A 20,948-nucleotide genomic window follows, 5' to 3' on the forward strand; every position below is an offset into this window, starting at 1 on the left:
ACAGTCCAGATGACCAGAGTTTGTTAAGTTTGGAGTTAATTCTGCTTCAGAGGAGGTTGAAGCTCAGGTTTAAGGAATTAACATTTCTAGGAGGGACTAGATAAATATTTTTAAAGGATCAATGGCAGGATTCCCTCAATTCCAGAAAACAGACTATTAGGCCACCGTCACTTTATTTAAATCACTAGATCTTTCTAAAGTACATTCAGCAGAAATAAAGCTGTTAAATAATTTTTTAAAAATCAGTTCTGTGGTTTAAAAAAGTTAAGAAATACTGAGTTAAATGAAGCTGGGCATCGAATAAGCAGAGGTCCCTACGGTGTTTGATTATAGCATGCTTGGTGTTATTTTATTTTATTTTTTGGTAGAGGATCTACCCGCCTACATAATTTATGGGACCCAGAGCGAAGATACAGGTGTGGGACCCCTTGTTTGTTTTTTTTTTTTGTTTGTTTGTTTTCTTTTGAGAAAGAGTTTTGCTCTGTTGCCCAGGCTGGAGTACAGTGAGGTGATCTCAGCTCACTGAAACCTCCGCTTCCCAGGTTCAAGCGATTCTCCTACCTCAGCCCCCCAAGTAGCTGTGATTACAGGTGCCCGCTACCACTCCCAGTTAATTTTTGTATTTTTAGTAGAGATGGGGTTTCACCATATTGGGTTGGTCTTGAACTCCTGACCTCAGGTGACCCACCAGCCTCGGCTGCCCAAAGTGCTGGGATTACAGGTGCAAGCCACTGCGCCCTGCGGGACCCCTTGTTAAAAGATCATTACGGATTTCAAGCAGGCAACAGCAGAGCGTGAACATCCAAGCCCAGAGCCTTTTCAAGCTTGGGGCATCGTGAAACAGACTGGACACCCCTGAAGCCCACCCTGGACTAGTTTTATGGGGGCTGTACTCTCATAAATGAGGACTTAAGTGAAGTGGTAACAAAGATCTCATTTCATTTTTATAAAATTATCACTTTGGTTTTAGAAAGTGGGCCACATTTAACAGGCAAAATTGTAATCCACTGAATTCAAAATGAGTGCTACCGTGAAGAAACCAATGTTTATTACAGCCAAAGTGTGGTAAAAACACACTTGCAAATTCGCCAGACTTTACTGATAAGCATTCTTGGTAAGACCTTTTTTTTTGAGACAAAGTTTTGCTCATTACCCCGGCTGGAGTGCAGTGGTGCAATCTTGGCTCAGTGCAACCTCCACCTCCCGGGTTCAAGCAATTCCCCTGCCTCAGCCTCCCAAGTAGCTGGGATTACAGGCATGTGCCACCATGCCCAGCTAATTTTGTATTTTTAGTAGAGATGGAGTTTCTCCATGTTGGTCAGGCTGGTCTCAAACTCCCGATCTCAGGTGATCCGCCCACCTCAGCCTCCCAAAGTGCTGGGATTACCGGCGTGAGCCACTGCAACCGGCTGGTAAGACCACCTAAAAAAAATCTATGTGGCAGCTTACATTTAATTTTGGAATATGCCTTTTATACTCAAGATTGACTATGAATATATCTGACATGACAGGCAGTGATTTCAAATAAGCAAAATGAAGCCCATCATAAAGATTTTAAACAGCGTGAGGCAGAAAGCTGCCTAGATTTTCCCCAGTCAGTCCGTGCCGAGAGCAGAAAGCCCCCCTTGCTGCCACACTGCCAGCCCTGCACACACTCACGTGACCTGTGACGCTCAGTGACGCAATCACTCATGAGAATTCATCTCTGTTAACAGCCATCATCTTTTAGCAAAAAAGCAAAAGTGGGCCAGGCGCCGTGGCTCATGCCTGTAATTCCAGCACTTTGGGAGGCCAAGGCAGGTGGATCACCTGAGGTCAGGAGTTCGAGACCAGCCTGGCCAATACGGTGAAACCCTCTCTCTACTAAAAATAAAAATTAGCCGGGCCTAGTGGCAGACACCTGTAATCCCAGCTACTTGGGAGGCTGAGGCAGGAGAATTGCTTGAACCTGGGAGGGGACGTTGGAGTGAACTGAGATCCCGCCACTGCGATAGAGTGAGACTTGGTCTCAAAAAGAAAAAAAATTAAATGTGAATCACTGGTAGAACTCCTTTGAATGAGATGATTTATTAAGCTCTAGGTTATGTTTTACTGTGTATTTGTAGAAATGGCATGAAATATGACGCACATTTTAAAATCTAAGGACAACTTAGGTAGTAGGCATGATACTGGACTGTCACGTGGCTGGCAACACCCCAAGACATGGGATAAGGTCACAGCTGTTGAAAGGAGCGGTCCTATTATAACACAGCACCCTGGACGTCACCCTTATTCCCAAGGCTCTGAAATGTTAAGAATAATGTTGGAATTCCTCTTTCGAAACTGGTCTTAAAAGCCATGCTCAACGGCATGTCAAAAATTAGTCTCCTTGTTTCACCTTTTTTCTTTCGTTTTTTTTTTTTGAGATGGGGTCTTGCTCTGTCACCCAGGCTGGAGTACAGTGGTGCAGTCACAGCCATGCAGTCTTGCCCTCCATCCTCCTGCCTCAGCCTCCTGAGTAGCATGAATCACAGGCGCATGCCACCATGTCCAGCTGACTTTTTGTAGATGAGGTCTCACTATGTTGCTCAGGCGGGCCTTTTTAATTTTTTCAAACAAGATATTTTACTCTGTTTAATCCCAACTTGCATGCCACACAAGCTATAGTGGACTCATGGTTTTGTCTAAAATTCAGTTATATTCTTAGAGGGTAAAAATGTCCACAGCTAATATTCAAAGACTGTAAAGATAATTCCCAACAATTTGGAGCAATAGGAGAATCTTTGAAATAAACACGATACACCCAATTCCTACTTTCTTCATTTGAACTGAATATAAGTTCTGATATACTTGTTAGCTTAAAAAGTAGCAATACAACGCCATTATCACCTTATACTTAGAATTTTTCTTCTTTTGTTTTCTTTTTCTTTTTTTGAGACGGAGTTTCGCTCGTTACCCAGGCTGGAGTGCAATGGTGCGATCTCGGCTCACCGCAACCTCCGCCTCCTGGGTTCAGGCAGTTCTCCTGCCTCAGCCTCCGGAGTAGCTGGGATTACAGGCATGCACCACCATGCCCAGCTAATTTTTTGTATTTTTAGTAGAGACGGGGTTTCACCATGTTGACCAGGATGGTCTCGATCTCTTAACCTTGTGATCCACCTGCCTCGGCCTCCCAAAGTGCTGGGATTACAGGCGTGAGCCACCGCGCCTGGCCCTTTTTTTTAATTTCTATGATTCAGTCTCCGTAGAGACTGCCAAAAATTGCCAACGCCGACTGTATTTCAAGTTGTCATGGCGGGGTATTTGGAAAAGTTTTCAATTAGCAATTATCGCGCCTCGGCTAAACCTCATTGGCTACAATACTGCCACTGCGCAAAGCTGTATACTTAGAATTTCTAAAGTCCACATATTCACTGCTAAATAATTGGTTGTTTAACTGAATACCTCACTCATTTTTTGGAAGATGCAGTTCCCTTCTTAAACCCACAGCAGCTAAGCCTGAGCAAGAGTAGGAGTGTGTGAGACAGCATGTGTGTGAGCATATGTGTCTACATGTGAGTGTGGGTATGCACGTGAACTGTGTGCATGTGTGTGGGTGTGTGTGCATGTATGTATATATACATACATGCAGTGTGTGGATGCATGGGTGTGAGCATATGAGTGAATGTGGATTTGTGTGTGGATTAGTGCATGTGTGTGAACATGCATGTGTATATATGTGTACACAGGTGTGGGTAAATGTGTATCCATGTGTGGGTGCATGTGTGTGTGCGTATTCCTGTGGGGATGGAGGTACATCTATGTACATGTGTGGGTACATGTGTATGTGTGGGCATGTACAGTATATGCATGGATGTGGGTGTGGGTGCATGCGTGTGAGCATGCATGTGGGTGCATGTGTATGTGTGTACACATGTGGATGGACGTGTGTGTGTTGGTGCATGTGTATGTATGTGTATCCATGTGTGCATGAATATGTAAGTGCGGGTGCATGTGTGTGTGTGTGTGTGTGTGTGCCCGTGTGTGTATGGATGTGTGTGTGGGTGCATATGCATGTGTGGGTGTGTGTACACATGCATACATGGATGTGTGAGTGTGGATGCATGTGTGTGTATGTGTACTTGTGTGCATGGATGTGTGTGTGAGTGCAGGTGCATGTGTGTGAGTGTGGGTGCATGTGGGAGCATGCACGTGTGTATGTGCATGTGCGCATGAGCATGCATGTTGGGGCTGAGCTCTCGGCTGCAGGGGAACGAGGAAGCAGATGTTACATGGAGGCCCTGACTCCGTCCGAGCTCCCCAGGCTCCTTTTCTGTTGCTTCCTCCAAAGTTTTCTCATGACATTCTCAACCTGACAGGTCAGCATCTTATCTTTTAGACACTGTGGAAAAACCACCCATTTTCATTGCCTCCCTCAGCCCCCTAGCTCCGCTCCCATCCCTATCACCCTCAAATCAAGGGACAGTGAGTTCGCAGAGGCGCCCTGCCCCATCACCAAGATCCCTGACCATTTTCTGGCCCATGGTTCTGAAATCTCAGGGGCCCAAACAGTCCCAGTGTTCAGATGGACACAGACATTCTCCATCCACCCCTTACTCCATCCCTCAGCTAAACCCACCTTTCCTCAAGCAACGGCTTCTATGCGGCTCCATGCAGCAGCCTCCCCCTGCTCTCGCAGCCTCCTCTGCGCACCCTGGCCAGTTCCAGCCCCCACTTGAGCCACCTGGCCGATTCCAGGCTCCCACAATGCCCTCACCGGTTCCAGGCCCCCCAGCATCCTAGCCGGTTCCAGCTCAGCCGTAGGGCTTCGTGTCATCTGATCTGAAGGCCGTGAGCTGGTCTCCACAGAAGGAAGGTATTGGCTACTGCAAAGATCAGTTGAGTCCCCCACTTCTAGCAAACCAGAGGGCTGCTTTAAAATTAAAATCCATCCCTCTCCTGTGCTTCCCCATCAAGGCTTTGGACATTTCAGGGTTGTTTTCACCCCAGTGGCCCCTGCAGGCAGGAGGCCAGCCTGCCTTCCCCAGCATACAGCCCATGTTCACTACGGTTCATGTGAATCCATCAATTTTCTGGCCCAGACAATTCACTGTGCTGCCTCTCATCCCCAAACAGAAATGAAGTCAGCCACCAGCCCTGAGGTCAGTGTGCCTTCTTGAGGCTCTGCAGGGTGTGGCTGGGGCTGTGAGGTCACCCAGGCTGGAACCTGATGAAACGGGACTGGGTGTGGGCCGCTGGGCAGAGATCAAGGTAAGCGTTTCTGGGCCAAAGCTTGATCTCCCTGACAGATTTCTTGCCCACAGATGGGGCTGCTTTCTCAGTTGTGTAAGGGACACAGGCTATGGTCGTCCAGTACCCACCATGGCCACGAAACCAGAGCTCTGCCAAGAGATTCAGGCAGTGTGGCCTGATGGTGGGTGTCCTGCCAACGGAGCTTTCCCAGGCTAAGCAGAGAGGGTGTCCTGCACTGTAAGAAGCCAGCTCTGGAAAGCCTTTCATCAGGCTAGGCAGGAAGGAGGGGGCCGGGCCTCCCATGTCCCTCGTGCAGTGCAGACAAGGACATGGGGTGGGGCACAACCCTGGCTTGGAGCAAACAGTGTGGGCAAACACAAACAGTGACATGATGGTCACAGGTTGCCTTGAAAACTGGTACCTATGGTGCTCTGGCTTGGGGTGTGTGGGCAGAAGCAGGCACCTCTTGGAAGAGTGCACTGAATTCTCTTTTTCTACAGAAAACCAAATTGTGAACCCCAATCCTAGACTATTCATCTATCTTTCCTTTCCCCTTCCTTCCTTCCTTCCTTCCTTCCTTCCTTCCTTCCTTCCTTCCTTCCTTCCTTCCTTCCTTCCTTCCTTCTTTCTTTCCTTCCTTCCTTCCTTCCTCCTTCCCTCCCTCCCTCCTTCCTTCCTTCCTTCCCTTCTCTCTTTCTCTCTCTTTTTGACAGAATCTTGCTCTGTCACCCAGGCTGGAGTGCAGTGATGTGATCTCAGCTCACTGCAACCTCCGCCTCCCAGGTTCAAGCAACTCTCATGTTTCAGCCTCCCAAGCAGCTGGGATTACAGGAACCTGCCACTACACCTGGCTAATTTTTGTATTTTTAGTAGAGACAGGGTTTCACCATATTGGTCAGGCTGGTCTCCAACTCCTGGCCTCAGGTGATCCACCTGCCTCCAAAGTGCTGGGATTACAGGCTTGAGCCACTGCAGCTGGCCTATTATTTACTTATTTAAGGCCAAAATGCAAACAGATTCCTGCCTGCGAGTCACTGTGTGTGATCCTCAGATGAGGGTGATGGGGCTCCTAGAGCTTGGGGGTCTCCAGGTGAGGTGCGGGAGGACTCCAGGAGTCCCATTTGCACCCAATGGGGGTGGGAGGCAGGTTGTCAGGAAGAAAGACAACTTAATGCTTCTTTGAATTTTTTCTTAGAGAGTCTCGCTCTGTCGCCCAGGCTGGAGTGCAGTGGTGCAATCATGACTCACTGCAGCCTTGAACTCCTGGCCTCAAGCCATCCTCCTGCCTCGACTTCCCAAATCACGGGGACTACAAGCATGTGCCACCATGCCTGGCTAATGTTGCTACTTTTTGTAGAGACAGGGTCTTGCCAGGTTGCCCAGGCTGGTCTTAAGCTCCTGGGCTCAAGCCATCCTCCCACCTCAGCTTCCCAAGTAGCTGGGACCACAGGCACATGCCACCATGCTCAGCTAGTTTAAAAAAAAAAATCATTTTTTGTGGAGACAAGGTCTCCTTGCGTGGCCTGGTCTTGAACTCTTGGATTGCCTCAAGTGATCCTCCCGCCTCAGCCCCTCAAAGTGCTGGGATTACAGTGTGAGCCACTGCGCCCAGCCTGCTTTCAATTCTTAAATCAAGGGAGAAATACAAGCTCAAACGAAAGTTTCAGTCATCCCAGTTTGGGGCTTACTAATCATCTCCAGGATAGAGACTCAAAGCTAAAAGTTGCCTTTTCTTGTGCTCGTGATCCAGGAGCGGTCTAACCAGGACAGACCTTTGGGGCTGCCTAGCGTGGGTGTCTGCTGGAACCTTCTAAAATGTCTCGGCCTATTTAATTGGAGAATTCACTGAAGAATTAAAAGACTCAGTAAAAAAAGAGGTTTGGTTCGTTCATGAAAGTAAGTAGCTTGTGAAACGCTTTATTTTCCTATGACTAAAATTCCACCTTGTAACTCCCAATACGAATTGCTTCCAGTTACTCATTAGTACAAATTAAACCTGTTTCACCATGCTCACGGGAAAATGGCAGACCGTCTTCATTCACCAACTGAGCGCTGGCTGCTCTTGAAGGGAGCTCTGACATTGTTCTGTGATGGAGGCAAAGGCTTATTTCACTGTTGGGGAAGGGGCAGAAGGACTTAGGCCAGACAGGCGGGGGTGTGGAGGGTGAGCCATGAGGGGCACCTTAGTTGCTTCTGAAAAGCTATCTTAAAAGGCCAAGTTTCTGTAACAGGTGTCCCTCCCTCCCTCCCTCCCTCCCTCCCTCCCTCCCTCCCTCCCTCCCTTCCTTCCTTCCTTCCTTCCTTCCTTCTTTCTCTCTCTTTCTCTTTCTCTCTCTCTCTCTCTTTCTTTTTTTTTTTTTTTGAGATAGAGCCTCACTCTTTCATCTAGGCTGGGGCACAATGGTGCAATCTCAGCTCACCTCCTGGGTTCAATCAATTCTCCTGCTTCAGCCTCCCAAGTGGCTAGGACCACAGGCATGCGCCACCACACCCGGCTAATTTTTGTATTTTTAGTAGAGACGGGGTTTCACTGATTGGCCAGGCTGGTCTTAAACTCCTGACCTCATGATCCGCCCACCTCAGGCTCCCAAAGTGCTAGGATTACAAGTGTGAGCCACTGTATCAGGTCCCCCCCACCCCCCTTTTTTTTTTGAGACCATCTCACTCTGTTGCCCAGGCTAGGGTGCAGTGGTGCAATCTTAGGTCACTGCAGCCTCTGCCTCCCAGGTTCAAGCGATTCTCCTGCTTAGCCTCCCGAGTAGCTGGGATTACAGTCACCCACCTCCATATCCAGCTAATTTTTTGTGTTTTTTAGTAGAGACGGGTTTCACCATGTTGGCCAGGGTGGTCTCGATCTTCTGACCTCAAGTGATCCATCCACCTTGGCCTTCCAAAGTGCTGGGATTACAGGTGTGAGCCACCATGCCCAGCCACAAGTGGCCCTTTCTAAGCCCCAAGATGTCACTGCATTTTCATTGAAGGTAGAAAAAGAATGTAAGCATGTTTGTCTGAGAGGGAGGGAGTAGCTTTAAGGATTCTGAGTGGGAAGTGAGTGGTTTCATTTTCTGGCCTTATGATATGGTTCGGCTCTATGTCCCCACCCAAATCTCATGGTGAATTGTAATCCTCAGTGCTGGAGGTGGGGCCTGGTGGGAGGGAGCCACCTCTCCTGGCTGCATTTTTTTTTTTTTTTAATGCACTTAATGCTGGGTGCCATGGCTCACACCTGTAATCCCTGTGCTTTGGGAGGCTGAGGTGGGAAGATCACTTGAGTACAGGAGTTTGAGACCAGCCTGGGAAACACCGAGATCTCCTCTCTACCAACAAACAAAATAGCCAGGTGTGGTGGTGCACACCTGTAGTCCCAGCTCCTTGGGAGGCTGAGGCACGAAGATTGCTTGAGCCTAGGAGTTCAAGGTTGCAGTGAGCTATGATTGCACCACTGCATTCCAGCCTGGGTGACAGAGCAAGACCCTATCTCCATTTAAGAAAAAAATGCATTTAAGAAATCACCTTAGTACTTGGTAAGCTATTAAGTGGTTTGTTTTAAGTGTATTAATTACACAGCCAGGATAATAACTTGGTTGCTAAGAGCTTTGAAGTGGCTCCAAGCAAGAAGACGGGCATTATTAAGCTACAACTTAGAGTCTCAGAATGAACTATTTCCATCCTTGCTGTCCTTTGCTTAACTGTGGGATAAGTATCATTTTCTCAACATTCAACACATGTGTCCTTAATCGTCCTCTACGACCCTGGTTCCACGTTGTCAACAGAACACAGAGCGGCCGCAAACACCTACTGGGTTGTTACTGGCCTTTCCTGCCAGGATGAGGCGGGCTTTGACCTTGTTCATGTTGAAGTTCTTCAAGTAGGCCTCGTAGATTCTCTTGGCCAGATATTTGAGATCTGCGGCTTCAGAATCTTCTATGTCATGATCGCAGGTAAGAATTTCTGCTTTCAGTTTTGCTTTTTCAGATCTTGGCATTCGTCCAAAACGAATCGCTAGGGTTTGGAGGGGGAAATACGGGCATGAGCAGTGAGGTCATGACTGCACTGACAGGGCTGGGCGAGGGGCTCCCCCGGGACTTAAACCAGGAATGAAAACTCACGGGCAGTTCAAACCCATCCTTGATTACTATTCAGCTTTCTACCACGGAGAGATGAAAACCTCAAACTCCGTATACGGTCGGCTTTTAAATGTGTGCAGGCTGAAGGTGAGTGACACCGTCATCCATCTCATTAGCAGGGCACACGCCACCGTTAGAGGCATCAACTTTTGAGTTAAGGAGGTGAATGGGGCTTCAGGATGAGTTTATATAACTGCTTCCTTTTCCAGAAGGTGGACATGCAAGTGTCGTGAATGACTGACTTGACAGTTGCACCCACGTCACAATTAGCATGTTCGGAAACTACGATGTGATTGGCTAGAAGGAAATGCCTACTGTGGTGGGCGTTTGAGGTGGCAGCCCCTTCCCACGGATGAGGCGGACATTCTGCCATTTTGGTCACTTTCAGCTGGCTTTTCGATTCTGTACCAAAGTCTTACCATCTGCAGTTTCTAACAGGGAGTCCAATACACCACTGAATCTCAGCCATTGGAGACTTTCTTTTTTCTTTGAGACAGAGTCTCACTCTGTTGCCCAGGCTGGAATGCAGTGGCACAATCTCAGCTCACTGCAACTTCCTGGATTCAAGCTATTCTCCTGTCTCAGCCTCCCAAGTAGCTGGGATTACAGGTGTGCACCACCACGCACAGCTAATTTTTGTATTTTTAGCTGAGACGAAGTTTTTGTCATGTTGGCCAGGCTGGTCTCAAACTCCTGACCTCAAGTAACCGCCTGCCTCCGCCTCCCAGAGTGCTGGGATTACAGGCATGAGCTACCGTGCCCGGGAGACTTTGATTTTCTCAGGCCACTCTGATTACAAAATGACTCGGGGTGAAATGTTGAAGCACATTCATTCATAGCTCGGTCTGTTCCCTTTGAACAAGGAAGGGGAACCGAGGAACGGACTGGGAGCACGTGCGGGGCCAGCTTACCTACCGTTGTGTGACATCCCGACGGAAAGGCACTTGTGAAAGCGACAATACTGGCACTTGTTTCTATTCTTTTTCTGGATCTTGCAGCTGCGGTCACACTTGTCATACACCAGCTTGAGTCGGATTGTTCGCCGAAAGAAGCCCTGTGAGGGGATACACGGATTTAAAGACACGGGCCCCCGAGAAACCAGCGCCCTTGCTTTACTTGCCTTTTTTGCTGCCCATTTATTGTTTCTTTTTAAATGAATGAAATTTAGAGAAATAGTTCTCCTAGGCAAGGCATGGTGGTCACACCTGTAATCCCAGCACTTTGGGAGGCTGAGGTGAGTAGATCACCAGAGATCAGAAGTTCGAGACCAGCCTGGCCAACAATGGTGAAACCCCATCTCTATTAAAAATACAAAAACTCCCGGGCATGGTGGCACAGGTCTGTAATCCCAGCTCCTCTGGAGGCTGAGGCACAAGAATCGCTTGAACCTTGAAGGTGGAGGTTGCAGTGAGCTGAGATTGCACCACTGCACTCCAGCCCCGGCAACAGAGCAAGAGTCCATCTCAAAAAAAAAAAAAAAAGATAAATAGTTCTAAAAAGTCTGAAATGATTGGGACAAATATAGAATTTTCAACATCGTTACATTTAGTGTGAAAAAGAATAAAATAAGGCATGTTTCAGAGTCATTTCAAAACGACCTCATCTGACTTGGGCAAACACAATTACAGTTTTCCAAAGAGTTACTCAGCTTTGTTACCATGTATATAAACGTAACTATCCCCAGGTTATGACATTTCCGTATTTGTGACTGAAGACTTTATAGGAATTTTTGTGAGAGTATATTAACTCCTTCAAAGACAAACGGGACAATAAAAGGAAGCCAGCTGTTTGCAAACAACGTCCCTGCCTTGTAACAGTGCCTTAAACTCTACCCAGCAAGGAACCATGTTACTACATAGTCCATAAAAACAAAACTAAATGAGTAATTCATCATGGCCCTACGGAAAAGGCTACTTTACAAGGAGCCTTTTTTTCTTTTTTCTGTCTTTCTTTTTTACTTTTTAGACAGAGTCTGGCATTGTTGCCTGGGCTGGAGTGCAGTGGCATCATCTCGGCTCACTGCAATCTCCGCCTCCCAGGTTCAAGTGATTCTCCTGCCTCAGCCTCCTGAGTAGCTGGGATTACAGGTGCCTGCCACCGCGCCTGGCTAATATTTTGTATTTTTAGTAGAGACGGGGTTTCACTGTGTTGGCCAGGCTGGTCTCGAATGCTTGACCTCATGATCCACCAGCCTCAGCCTCCCAAAGTTCTGGGATTACAGGCGTGAGCTGCCGTGCCAGGCTACAAGGAGCTTCTTCAAAGGTATGATATGTGGTTGCAAATCTTGCAAAGGAGTTCATTTTTGCTTCGGGTTCTTTTTCCTCTGCTTTTAAGTCATTCTATATTTTTGCTGCAGTGGGTCTGCTTGGCCCATGGGGGAGGGACAGCAGTGTGCTGGGGGAATGTGAGAGGCAGGCTGATGTCTCCATGATGTCCTTACCTAGGCTTAGCACAGTGGCGAGGCTAAGGAACACATGGGGTTAGAGTGGGAAGGGTGGGGAGAGAAGGTTCTGGATGGCAGAATGCCACGATATCCTGGCCGTGAGGTTCTCCCTGTAGCCCAGGCCTTCTAGGCCAGGCCTGGATTGGGGCAGAATGCTGTTGTTCCAAGATCACAGATTGTGCCAGAAAGGCGGTGGCATTTTCCGAGTTAGTGAACACCTGCGGCATATGCCGTGAGAAGGGATTTCTCATTCAGAGCAAATATTCAGATGACGGTCTCCTGCATGTCATGTACATGGCTCCAGATTTGAGCACTTCTTTGTAATCCTAAAGAAACGCTGCTGCAGGGGCTCTCCTCACCACGCTGGCAAACACAGAAGGACCACCAGTCCACTGGCAGCATGCGGGACAACAGGGCCGCCTTCATGCACTCCTGGCCTGGGTCACATCTGTTTAGGTCAGGCTGAGCCAGCATGAAGATACACAGGGGGTTCTGTGGCTGGAATCAGGCGGAGAAGCCCCTGATGTGCAGGAAGGAACAGCCGGGGCGGGGGGTGGGCAGGAGCAGCCAGTCTCTGGTTCTAGTCCCCACTGCTGGGCACTGTGGGACCCTGAGAAAGATACTCTGTGTCTCTGATGGCCAATCCTCCAGCAGGAGCATGAGAACACCCGCCCCACCTGGCCTTCAGGAAGCGTCTAGAGATCAATGGTAAAGGCTCTCTGTCTTGTATCCAAATGAAGCGATCATTCTTAATGTGACTTGTTTTCTTTTTTCTGAGACAGAGTTTCATTCTTGTTGCCCTGGCTGGAGTGCAATGGCATGAAATCGGCTCACTGCAACCTCTGCCTCCCAGGTTCAAGTGATTCTCCTGTCTCAGCCTCCCAAGTAGCTGAGATTACAGGTATCTGCCACTACACCCTGTTAAGTTTATATTTTTAGTAGAGACAGGGTTTTGTTATGTTGGCCAGGCTGGTCTTGAGCTTCTGACCTCAGGTGATCTGCCTGCCTCAGCCTCCCAAAGTTCTGGGATTAGAGGTGTGAGCCACTGTGCCTGGCCCAATGTGGTTTATTTTATTTTAAAGAACACACTTCTGTAAGTATTTACAAAGCGCAGAACCATTTGTCCTAGACTCTCTAAAGCAGTGGTCTCCAGCCTTGTTGGCACTAGGGACTGGTTTCATGGAAGACAATTTTCCCACAGGTGGGAGGTAGGGGAGGGCTGGTTTTGGGATAAAACTGTTCCACCTCAGATCATCAGGCATACACGCTAGATCCCTCAAATCCGCAGTTCACAATAGGGTTCATGCTCCCAGGGGTTCTGTGTTCTAAAGAGAGAGGCTAATCTATCACTGAGGTCAGTTTCTTTCTTTCCTTTTATTTTTTTGAGACAGAGTCTCACTCTTGTTACCCAGGCTGGACTGCAGTGGCATGATCTCGGCTCACTGCAACTTCTGCCTATTGGGTTCAAGCGATTCTCCTGCCCCGGCCTTCTGAGTAGCTGGGATTACAGGTCCCTGCCACCACACCTGGCTAATTTTTTGGGTATTTTTAGATGGGGTTTCACCATGTTGGCCAGGCTGGTCTCAAACTCCTGATCTCAGGTGATCTATGTGCTTTGGCCTCTCAAAGTGCTGGAATTACAGGCATGAGCCATGGTGCCTGGCCTGAGGTCAGTTTCTTATCTGGGACTTTCTGAGATCACTCAGTAATGACTGCCATTTGCTATAAAAGTAACCACAAGTGTTTGATGGTGACAGCCATTGGGCCCTGTTCCAGGTCCCCTCTACCTTGCAGCCTTCACAGGCGTGGACTCCATAATGGTAGCCCGAGGCCTTGTCCCCGCAGATTCTACATTCGATGTTCAGTGCTCCACTGGGAGACTCGTCCACACTGCCGGGGACCACAGGGCAAGTCACCGAGGAGGGGCTTGAAGCTGGTGAAAGTGTGTCTGGGGAAAAAAAGGAGAGACAGATGAATAGTCCAGGCATCACTCTCCTGTGTCTGAACAGGGTCTGTGAGGGTGTAATTTTGCATATGAGGCCTCTAGTGCTGAGGCATAAGCCAGTTGGCAGAACACCCATGCAGGGCTGGGCCTGCGTTTATGCACAGTAAGTGTTCATAAACCACACTTACTGCAATTTGGCAAAACTCAGTCTCTTCTTGGGTACAAGTGTCACCAGGGCTCTTTGGCTAGACTGTGTGGTTAAGACCAAAGGTGACCACAAGGATGCATGCCGAGTTATTGGGACTGTCTGCCTCTAGGTCATACCCTCTTGCACTCCTGCAACTGCCATTGGGCTGTGCATCCAAAGCCAGCCTGCTCCCTCTCACTGCTGCTAAGCTGACCCCAAGCTTGGACCAGCCCGCCTCTGATCACACATCTCCCGACCCGCGCGCCTCTGATCACACATCTCCCGACCCGCGCGCCTCTGATCACACATCTCCGGACCCGCGCGCCTCTGATCACACATCTCCCGACCTGCCTGCCTCTGATCACACGTCTCCCGACCCACGCGCCTCTGATCACACATCTCCCGACCCGCCAGCCTCTGATCACACACCTCCTATGCACACATCTTCAGATTGACACATCTGTGGACCCACACACCTCTGGACCCACAAATCTCCTGACCGCGCATCTCTGATCGCATATTTGCGCTCTGCACATCACCACACCCGCACACCTCAGGACCCCTGCATCTCTGGACCCGCGCATCTCTGATTCGCCTAGCTCCTGATCCGCACATATCCTGATCTGCACTTCTCCAGTCCACACATCTGATCCGCACATCTCCAGACTCGTGCATCTCTGGACCATCACATCCCTGATCCGCATATCTCCAGATCCCCACATCTTGGGACCCCCATGTCTCCTAATCTGCACATCTCTGGCCCCCTCATCTCCAATCTGCACCTCTGGGCACCCGCATATTTCCAGACCCGCACATCTCCAGACCGCACATCTCAGGAACCACACTGTGCCAGACCCGCACATCTCCTGATCCCTACATCTCTGGACCTGCTCATTGCCATCTCCCCCATACCTCACCCTGCAGGACTCCCCTTGCCCCTGCGCATGACAGGTGCTACACAGAACTCACTTTGTTTGCTTCCTTCCTTCCTTCTAGTTCTTCTGCAATTGTTAACCCAATACATGCACCAGAATACAGTATAAAAATCTATGTGGGCAACACCAAATGCATAATCCACGAAAGGGAAAATATAAGTTGGAATTTATGAGAGCTAATAAAAACTTCTGCTCTGCAAAAGACATTGCTAAGAAAATTAAAGACGAGCCACAGACTGGGAGAAAGTATGTTCTACGCACATGTGGTAATACACAAAGAGGTCTCGAAACAACAATAGGAAAACTACCAACTCAATTGAAGAATGGGCAAAAGATCTGAATGGGCATGTCAGCAAAGAAGATCCACAGATGGCAGGTAAGCGTATGAAAGTGTGCCCAGCATCACATGCCATTGGCGCACTGCGAATGCGGACAGCCATGCGATGTCGCTACACACCTACTGGGATGATTGAAATCCACAAAACCAACGTCATCAAATCTGGTGAGGATGTGGAGCAACAGGAACCCCCATTCATTGCTGGTGGGAATGCAATGAGACCGCCACCGTGGAGGACATTCTGGCAGTTCCCGACACAGTGAAGCAGTTTTACTGTACGATGGACTCACACTCCTAGGTATTTGTCCAACTGATTTGAAACTTCTGCCCACACAAAACCTACACATATTTAGAGCAGCTTTATTTTTTTTTTAATTTTTTTATTTTTAGACGGAGTCTTCCTCTGTCACTCAGGCTGGAGTGCAGTGATGTGATCTCAGCTCACTGCAACCTCTGCCTCCTGGGTTCAAGTGATTCACCTGCTTCAGCCTCCCCGGTAGCTGGGATAACAGGCGCCCATCACCATGCCCAGCTAATTTCTGTATTTTAAGTAGAGACAGGGTTTCAGCACATTGGCCAGGCTGGTCCCAAACTCCTGACCTCAAGTGGTCTGCCCACCTTGGCCACCGAAAGTGCTGGGTTTACAGGCATGAGCCACCATGCTTGACCAACTCTTTAATGCAATTATGAAAGAAGCCAGTCTGAAAAGGCAATATGCTACATGATTTCAAATTCATGACATTCTGGAAAAGGCAAAACTAGAGTAACGGTAAAAAGATCCATTTCTGGGCTGGCTGGGGTAGGAGAGGCAGGGCTGAATAGGTGAAGCATGGGGGTTTTTGATGTGGGGAAACTATTCGTATAAAAATGTAACAGTGGTCTGGGCGTGGTGGCTCATGCCTGTCATCCCAGAACTTTGGGAGGCCAAGGCCAGCAGATCACTTGAGCTCAGGGGTTTGAGACCAGCCTGGGGAACATGGTGAAACCCTGTCTTTACAAAAAAATACAAAAATTTGCTGGGTGTGGTGGCATGCACCTGTAATCCCAGCTACTTGGGAGGCCAAGGTGGGAGGATCAGCTGCGCCCTGGGAGGCTGAGGCTGCAGTGAGCTGAGATTATACTGCCGCTGTACTCCAGCCTGGGTGTCAGAGTGATACCTCCATCTAAAAAAAAGTAAAGGAAAGAAAGAGAAAGAAAGAAGGAGAAAGGAAGGAAGAAAAAAGAAAGAAAGAAAGAAAAGAGAGAAAGAAACAAAAAAGAGGGAAAGAAATAAAGAAAAGAGGGAAAAAGAGGGAAAGAAAGAGGGGGACTAGGTGTGGTGGCTCACACCTATAATCCCAGCATTTTGGGAGGCTGAGTTGAGCAGATTGCTTGAGCCAGGAGTTTGAGACCAGCCTGAGCAACATGGTGAAGCCCCGTCCCTACAAAAAAATACAAAAAAAATTAGCTGGCTGTGGTGGTGGGCACCTGTAGTCTCAGCTATTTGGGAGGCTGAGGTAGGAGGATTACCTGGGCCCAGGAGGTTGAGGCTGCAGGAAGGCAAGATCAGGCCACTAAACTACAGCCTGAGCTTAGAGTGAGACCCTCTTTCAAATAAATAAATAAATAAAAATATGAAGTAAAAACTGATGGAAACAGACAAATCTGCAATTATAACTGGAGATTTCAACACCCCTGTCTTAATAACTGGTGGAACAAACTGACGGCAAATCACGCATATGGAAGACTTGAACGACACGATGGAGGTTCGCTCTTGTCATCCAGGCTGGAGTGCAATGGCGCGATCTCGGCTCACCGCAACCTCCACCTCCTGGGTTCAGGCAATTCTCCTGCCTCAGCCTCCTGAGTAGCTGGGATTACAGGCACGCACCACCATGCCCAGCTAATTTTTTGTATTTTTAGTAGAGACGGGGTTTCACCATGCTGGCTAGGTTGGTTTTGACTCCTGACCTTAGATGATCCACCTGCCTTGCACTCCCCAAATGCTGGGATTACAGGCATTAGCCACCATGCCTGGCCATGAATAACCAACTTAATCTCATTGATATTTACAGAGTATTCCACAAAGCAACTGCAGAATATGCATTCTTCTCAAGTACATATCGAACATTTACCAAGACAGGCCATACTCGGCATCATGAAATAATTCTTAATAAATTATAAAGGATTCAAGTCATGCAAAGAATATTCTCTCTTTAGACCACAATGGAACTAAATTAGAAATCAGTAACAGAAATATGTCTAGGAAAAAAATCCCCAAATATTTGGAAATCAAAAATAAACTTTAAATAACCCGTGAACTCAAGAATAAAGCAAAAGGGAAGTTAGGAAATATTTCGAATTGAAAGCAAAAACACAGCATCTCCAAAGCTGGGCACGGCGGCTCACACCTGTAATCCCGGCACTTTGGGAGGCCAAGGCAGGCGGATCACAAGGTCAGGAGTTCAAGACCAGCCTGGCCAAGATGGTGAAACTCTGTTTCTACTAAAAATGCACAAACTAACCAGGTGTGGTGGCGCGTGCCTGTAATCCCAGCTACTCAGGAGGCTGAGGCAAGAGAATCGCTTGAACCTGGGAGGCAGAGGTTGCAGTGAGCTGAGATCACGCCACTGCACTCCAGCCTGGGCAACAGAATGAGACTCTGTCTCAAAACAACAACAACAACAAAAAACACAGCATCTCCAAATTTGTAACATGATGTTCATGGAGTGCTTAGATGGAAATTCTGGCACTAAATGCCCAGGCTAGAAAAGAAGAAAGGTTCAGGCTCATGCCTGTAATCCTAGCAATTTGGGAGGCAGAGGCAGACAGATCACCTGAGGTCAGGAGTTCGAGATCAGCCTGGCCAATATGGCGAAACCCTGACTCTGCTGAAAATATAAAAATTAGCTGGGCATGGTGGCGGGTGCCAGTAATCCCAGCTACTAGGAAGGCTGAGGCTGGAGAACTACTTGAACCTGAAAGGTTGCAGTGAGCCGAGATGGAACCACTGCACTCCAGCCTGGGCAACAGAATGAGACTCTGTCTCAAAATAAAATAAAATATAATTCATAAGCATCTGGACAGACTGATCAGAAAAGAGGGACAAGATATAAATTATAAAAATCAGACATGAGAGAGGTGATACCATGATAGATTCTACAGATATCAGAAGGATAATAAAGGAACACTATGAACACCTTCATGTCAGTCAATCCCATAATTTAGATGAATAAATTTTCTGAAAGACACAAATTACCAAAGTTAACTCAAGAAGAGAGATATGAGCCAAATAGCCTCATATCTTCTTTTGTGTGTGAGAGTCTTGCTCTTGTTGCCCAGGCTGGAGTGCAATGGCATGTTCTTGGCTCACTACAACCTCTACCTCCCAGGTTCAAGTGATTCTCCTGCCTCAGCCTCCAGTGTAGCTGGGATTACAGGTGTCCACCACCATCCTTGACTAATTTTTGTATTTTTAGTAGTGATGGGGTTTCGCCATGTTGGCAAGGCTGGTCTTGCCTCAGCCTCCCTAGTAGTTGAGATTACCAGCACCCACCACCATGCCTACTCCTGATCTCAGGTGATTTGCCCACTTTGGCCTCCCAAAGTGCTGGGATTACAGGTGTGAGCCATTGTGCCTGGCCAGAATAGCCCTATATCTATTAAAGAAATTGAATATGTGGTTAAGAGAATCTTCCCATTAAGAAAATTTTAGACCCAGACAGCTTCATTTGTGAACTACCAAGCATTTAAGGGAGAACAAATATCAACTCTACAGAAATACTTCCAGAAAACTGAAGAGGAAAAAACATGGGTTGAATATCCCTATTCCAGAAGTCCAAAAATCCAAAATGATACAAAATCCAGAACTTTCTGAATGTCGATATGATGCCACAAGTGGAAAATTTCACACCTGATCTCATGTGACAGATAGCAGCAAAACACACAAAATTATTTTTAAAAATGTATAAAATTACCTTCAGGGTATAGATGTAAGGTATATATGAAACATACATTTTATGTTTAGTCTTGGTTCCTATCTCTAAGATATCTCATTATCTACATGCAAATACTCCCAAATCCAAAAAAAGATCTGAAATACAAAACACCTCTGGTCTCAAGCATTTCAATAAGGGATACTTCAACCTATACTTCCTAGCTCATTCCAGAAGGCAAGAATGATTCTTATATAAAAACCAGACAAAGATGTTAACAAGAAAAGAAAACTAGAACCAATATTCCTTAGGAACATGGATGCAAAAATTCTTAATAAAATTTCAGCAAGTTATATCCAATAATATATAAAGCAGGTAATACATTATGACCAAGATCCATCCTAGGAAGGCAAGGTTGGCTTAACCCTTGAAATTAAAACAATTTATTTCACCATATTAACATTAAAAAAGAAAAACCATTTGATCTCACTAGATGCAGAAAAAACATTTTACCAAATCCAACATCATTTCCTGATAAGAACTCACAGCAAACTAGGACTAGAAGGGAGCTTCCTCAACCAGATGAAAGGCACCTAAGAAAAACTGTAGTTGACATCACGTTAATAGTGAAAGACTAAAGCTTTTCCCCTAAGATCAGGAACAAGGTAAGGATGTTTCACCACTTCTCTTTAACATTTTACTGGAAGTTCTAACCAGTGTAATGACATTTGAAAAATAAATAAAAGATTTATAGCTTTGCTGGGCACTGTGGCTTGTGCCTGTAATCCCAGTACTTTGGGAGGCTAAGGTGGGTGGATTGCTTGAGCCAAGGAGTTCAAGACCAGACTGGGTGGCAAAATCCCATCTCTACAAAAAATACAAAAATTAGATGAATGTGGTGGCACATGCTTGTAGTCCCAGATACTCAGAGACTGAGGTGGGAGGATTGCTTGAGCATGGAGTGGTGCGGGGGGGGTCAAAGCTGAAGTGAGCAGTGATCACACCACTCCAGCCTGGGCAACAGAGTGAATCCCTGTCTCAAAAAAAGAGGGGGAGGGGTGGGTATGGTGGCTCACACCTGTAATCCTGGCACTTTGGGAGGCTGAGCTGGGCAGACTGCCTGAGGTCAGGAGTTTGAGACCAGCCTGGCCAACATGGTGAAATCCCATCTCTATTAAAAATACAAAAATCAGCTGGGTGTGGTGGCAGGTGCCTATAATCCCAGCTACTTGGGAGGCTGGGGCAGGAGAATCACTTGAACCCAGGAGGCAAAGGTTTCAGTGAGCTGAGATTGCACCACTGCACTCCAGCTTGGGTGACAGAGTGAGAATCCATCTCAAAAACAAACAAAAGATACATAGATTGAAAAGTAACAAGTAAAACTGTTTTTATGGCAGACGATATAACTATCTATGTAGAAAATACTAAATAATCTAAAAAAGTTACTAGAAGTAATTAATGAGCTTACCAAGGATGCAGAGTACAAGAGCAGTATCTGAAATCAAATACATTTCAATACATAGCAATGAACAATCAGAAGTCAAAATGTAAAAAAACCAATACCATCATTTACAATAACATAAAAAATATGGGCATAAAAATATCTTTATAGGATAAAAAAATAAAATCATAAAAACTATAAAACATTACTAAGACAAACTGAAGGAGACCTAGCTAAATGGAGAAATAACCATGTTCATGGATAAGACATGAATAGAACAAATGAGAAGAATAAAGTGGGAGAACTTATGCTAGGCGACTATAAGCCTTCTTATAAAGCTACAGTAATCACTGTGAGATTGGTGTCAAAAGGGACAAACAGAACAATGCAGCTGAACAGAAATAGACA

General features: G+C 47.0%; 1 protein-coding gene and 1 non-coding gene across 7 annotated transcripts in view; both read right to left on the reverse strand.

Annotated features, from left to right (window-relative positions):
* Nucleotides 1–20,948, reverse strand: part of PPARA (peroxisome proliferator activated receptor alpha) — a 99,003-nt gene that overhangs the window by 12,320 nt on the left and 65,735 nt on the right. For all 6 annotated transcript variants that reach the window (XM_035273152.3, XM_035273147.3, XM_035273172.3 and 3 more), the window contains 3 exons: nt 13,569–13,729; nt 10,254–10,392; nt 9,011–9,213 (listed from right to left, as the gene is read on the reverse strand). In XM_035273152.3, the coding sequence (XP_035129043.1) occupies nt 9,011–9,213; nt 10,254–10,392; nt 13,569–13,729 (503 nt within the window). The remainder of the gene's footprint in view (nt 1–9,010; nt 9,214–10,253; nt 10,393–13,568; nt 13,730–20,948) is intronic.
* Nucleotides 3,219–3,359, reverse strand: LOC118147923 (U4 spliceosomal RNA). Its single transcript, XR_004734625.1, has one exon. It is a non-coding gene; the product is annotated as a U4 spliceosomal RNA (small nuclear RNA).

The sequence above is a fragment of the Callithrix jacchus genome, chromosome 1 (assembly GCF_049354715.1).
Source record: "Callithrix jacchus isolate 240 chromosome 1, calJac240_pri, whole genome shotgun sequence".
NCBI classification, from domain to species: domain Eukaryota; kingdom Metazoa; phylum Chordata; class Mammalia; order Primates; family Cebidae; genus Callithrix; species Callithrix jacchus.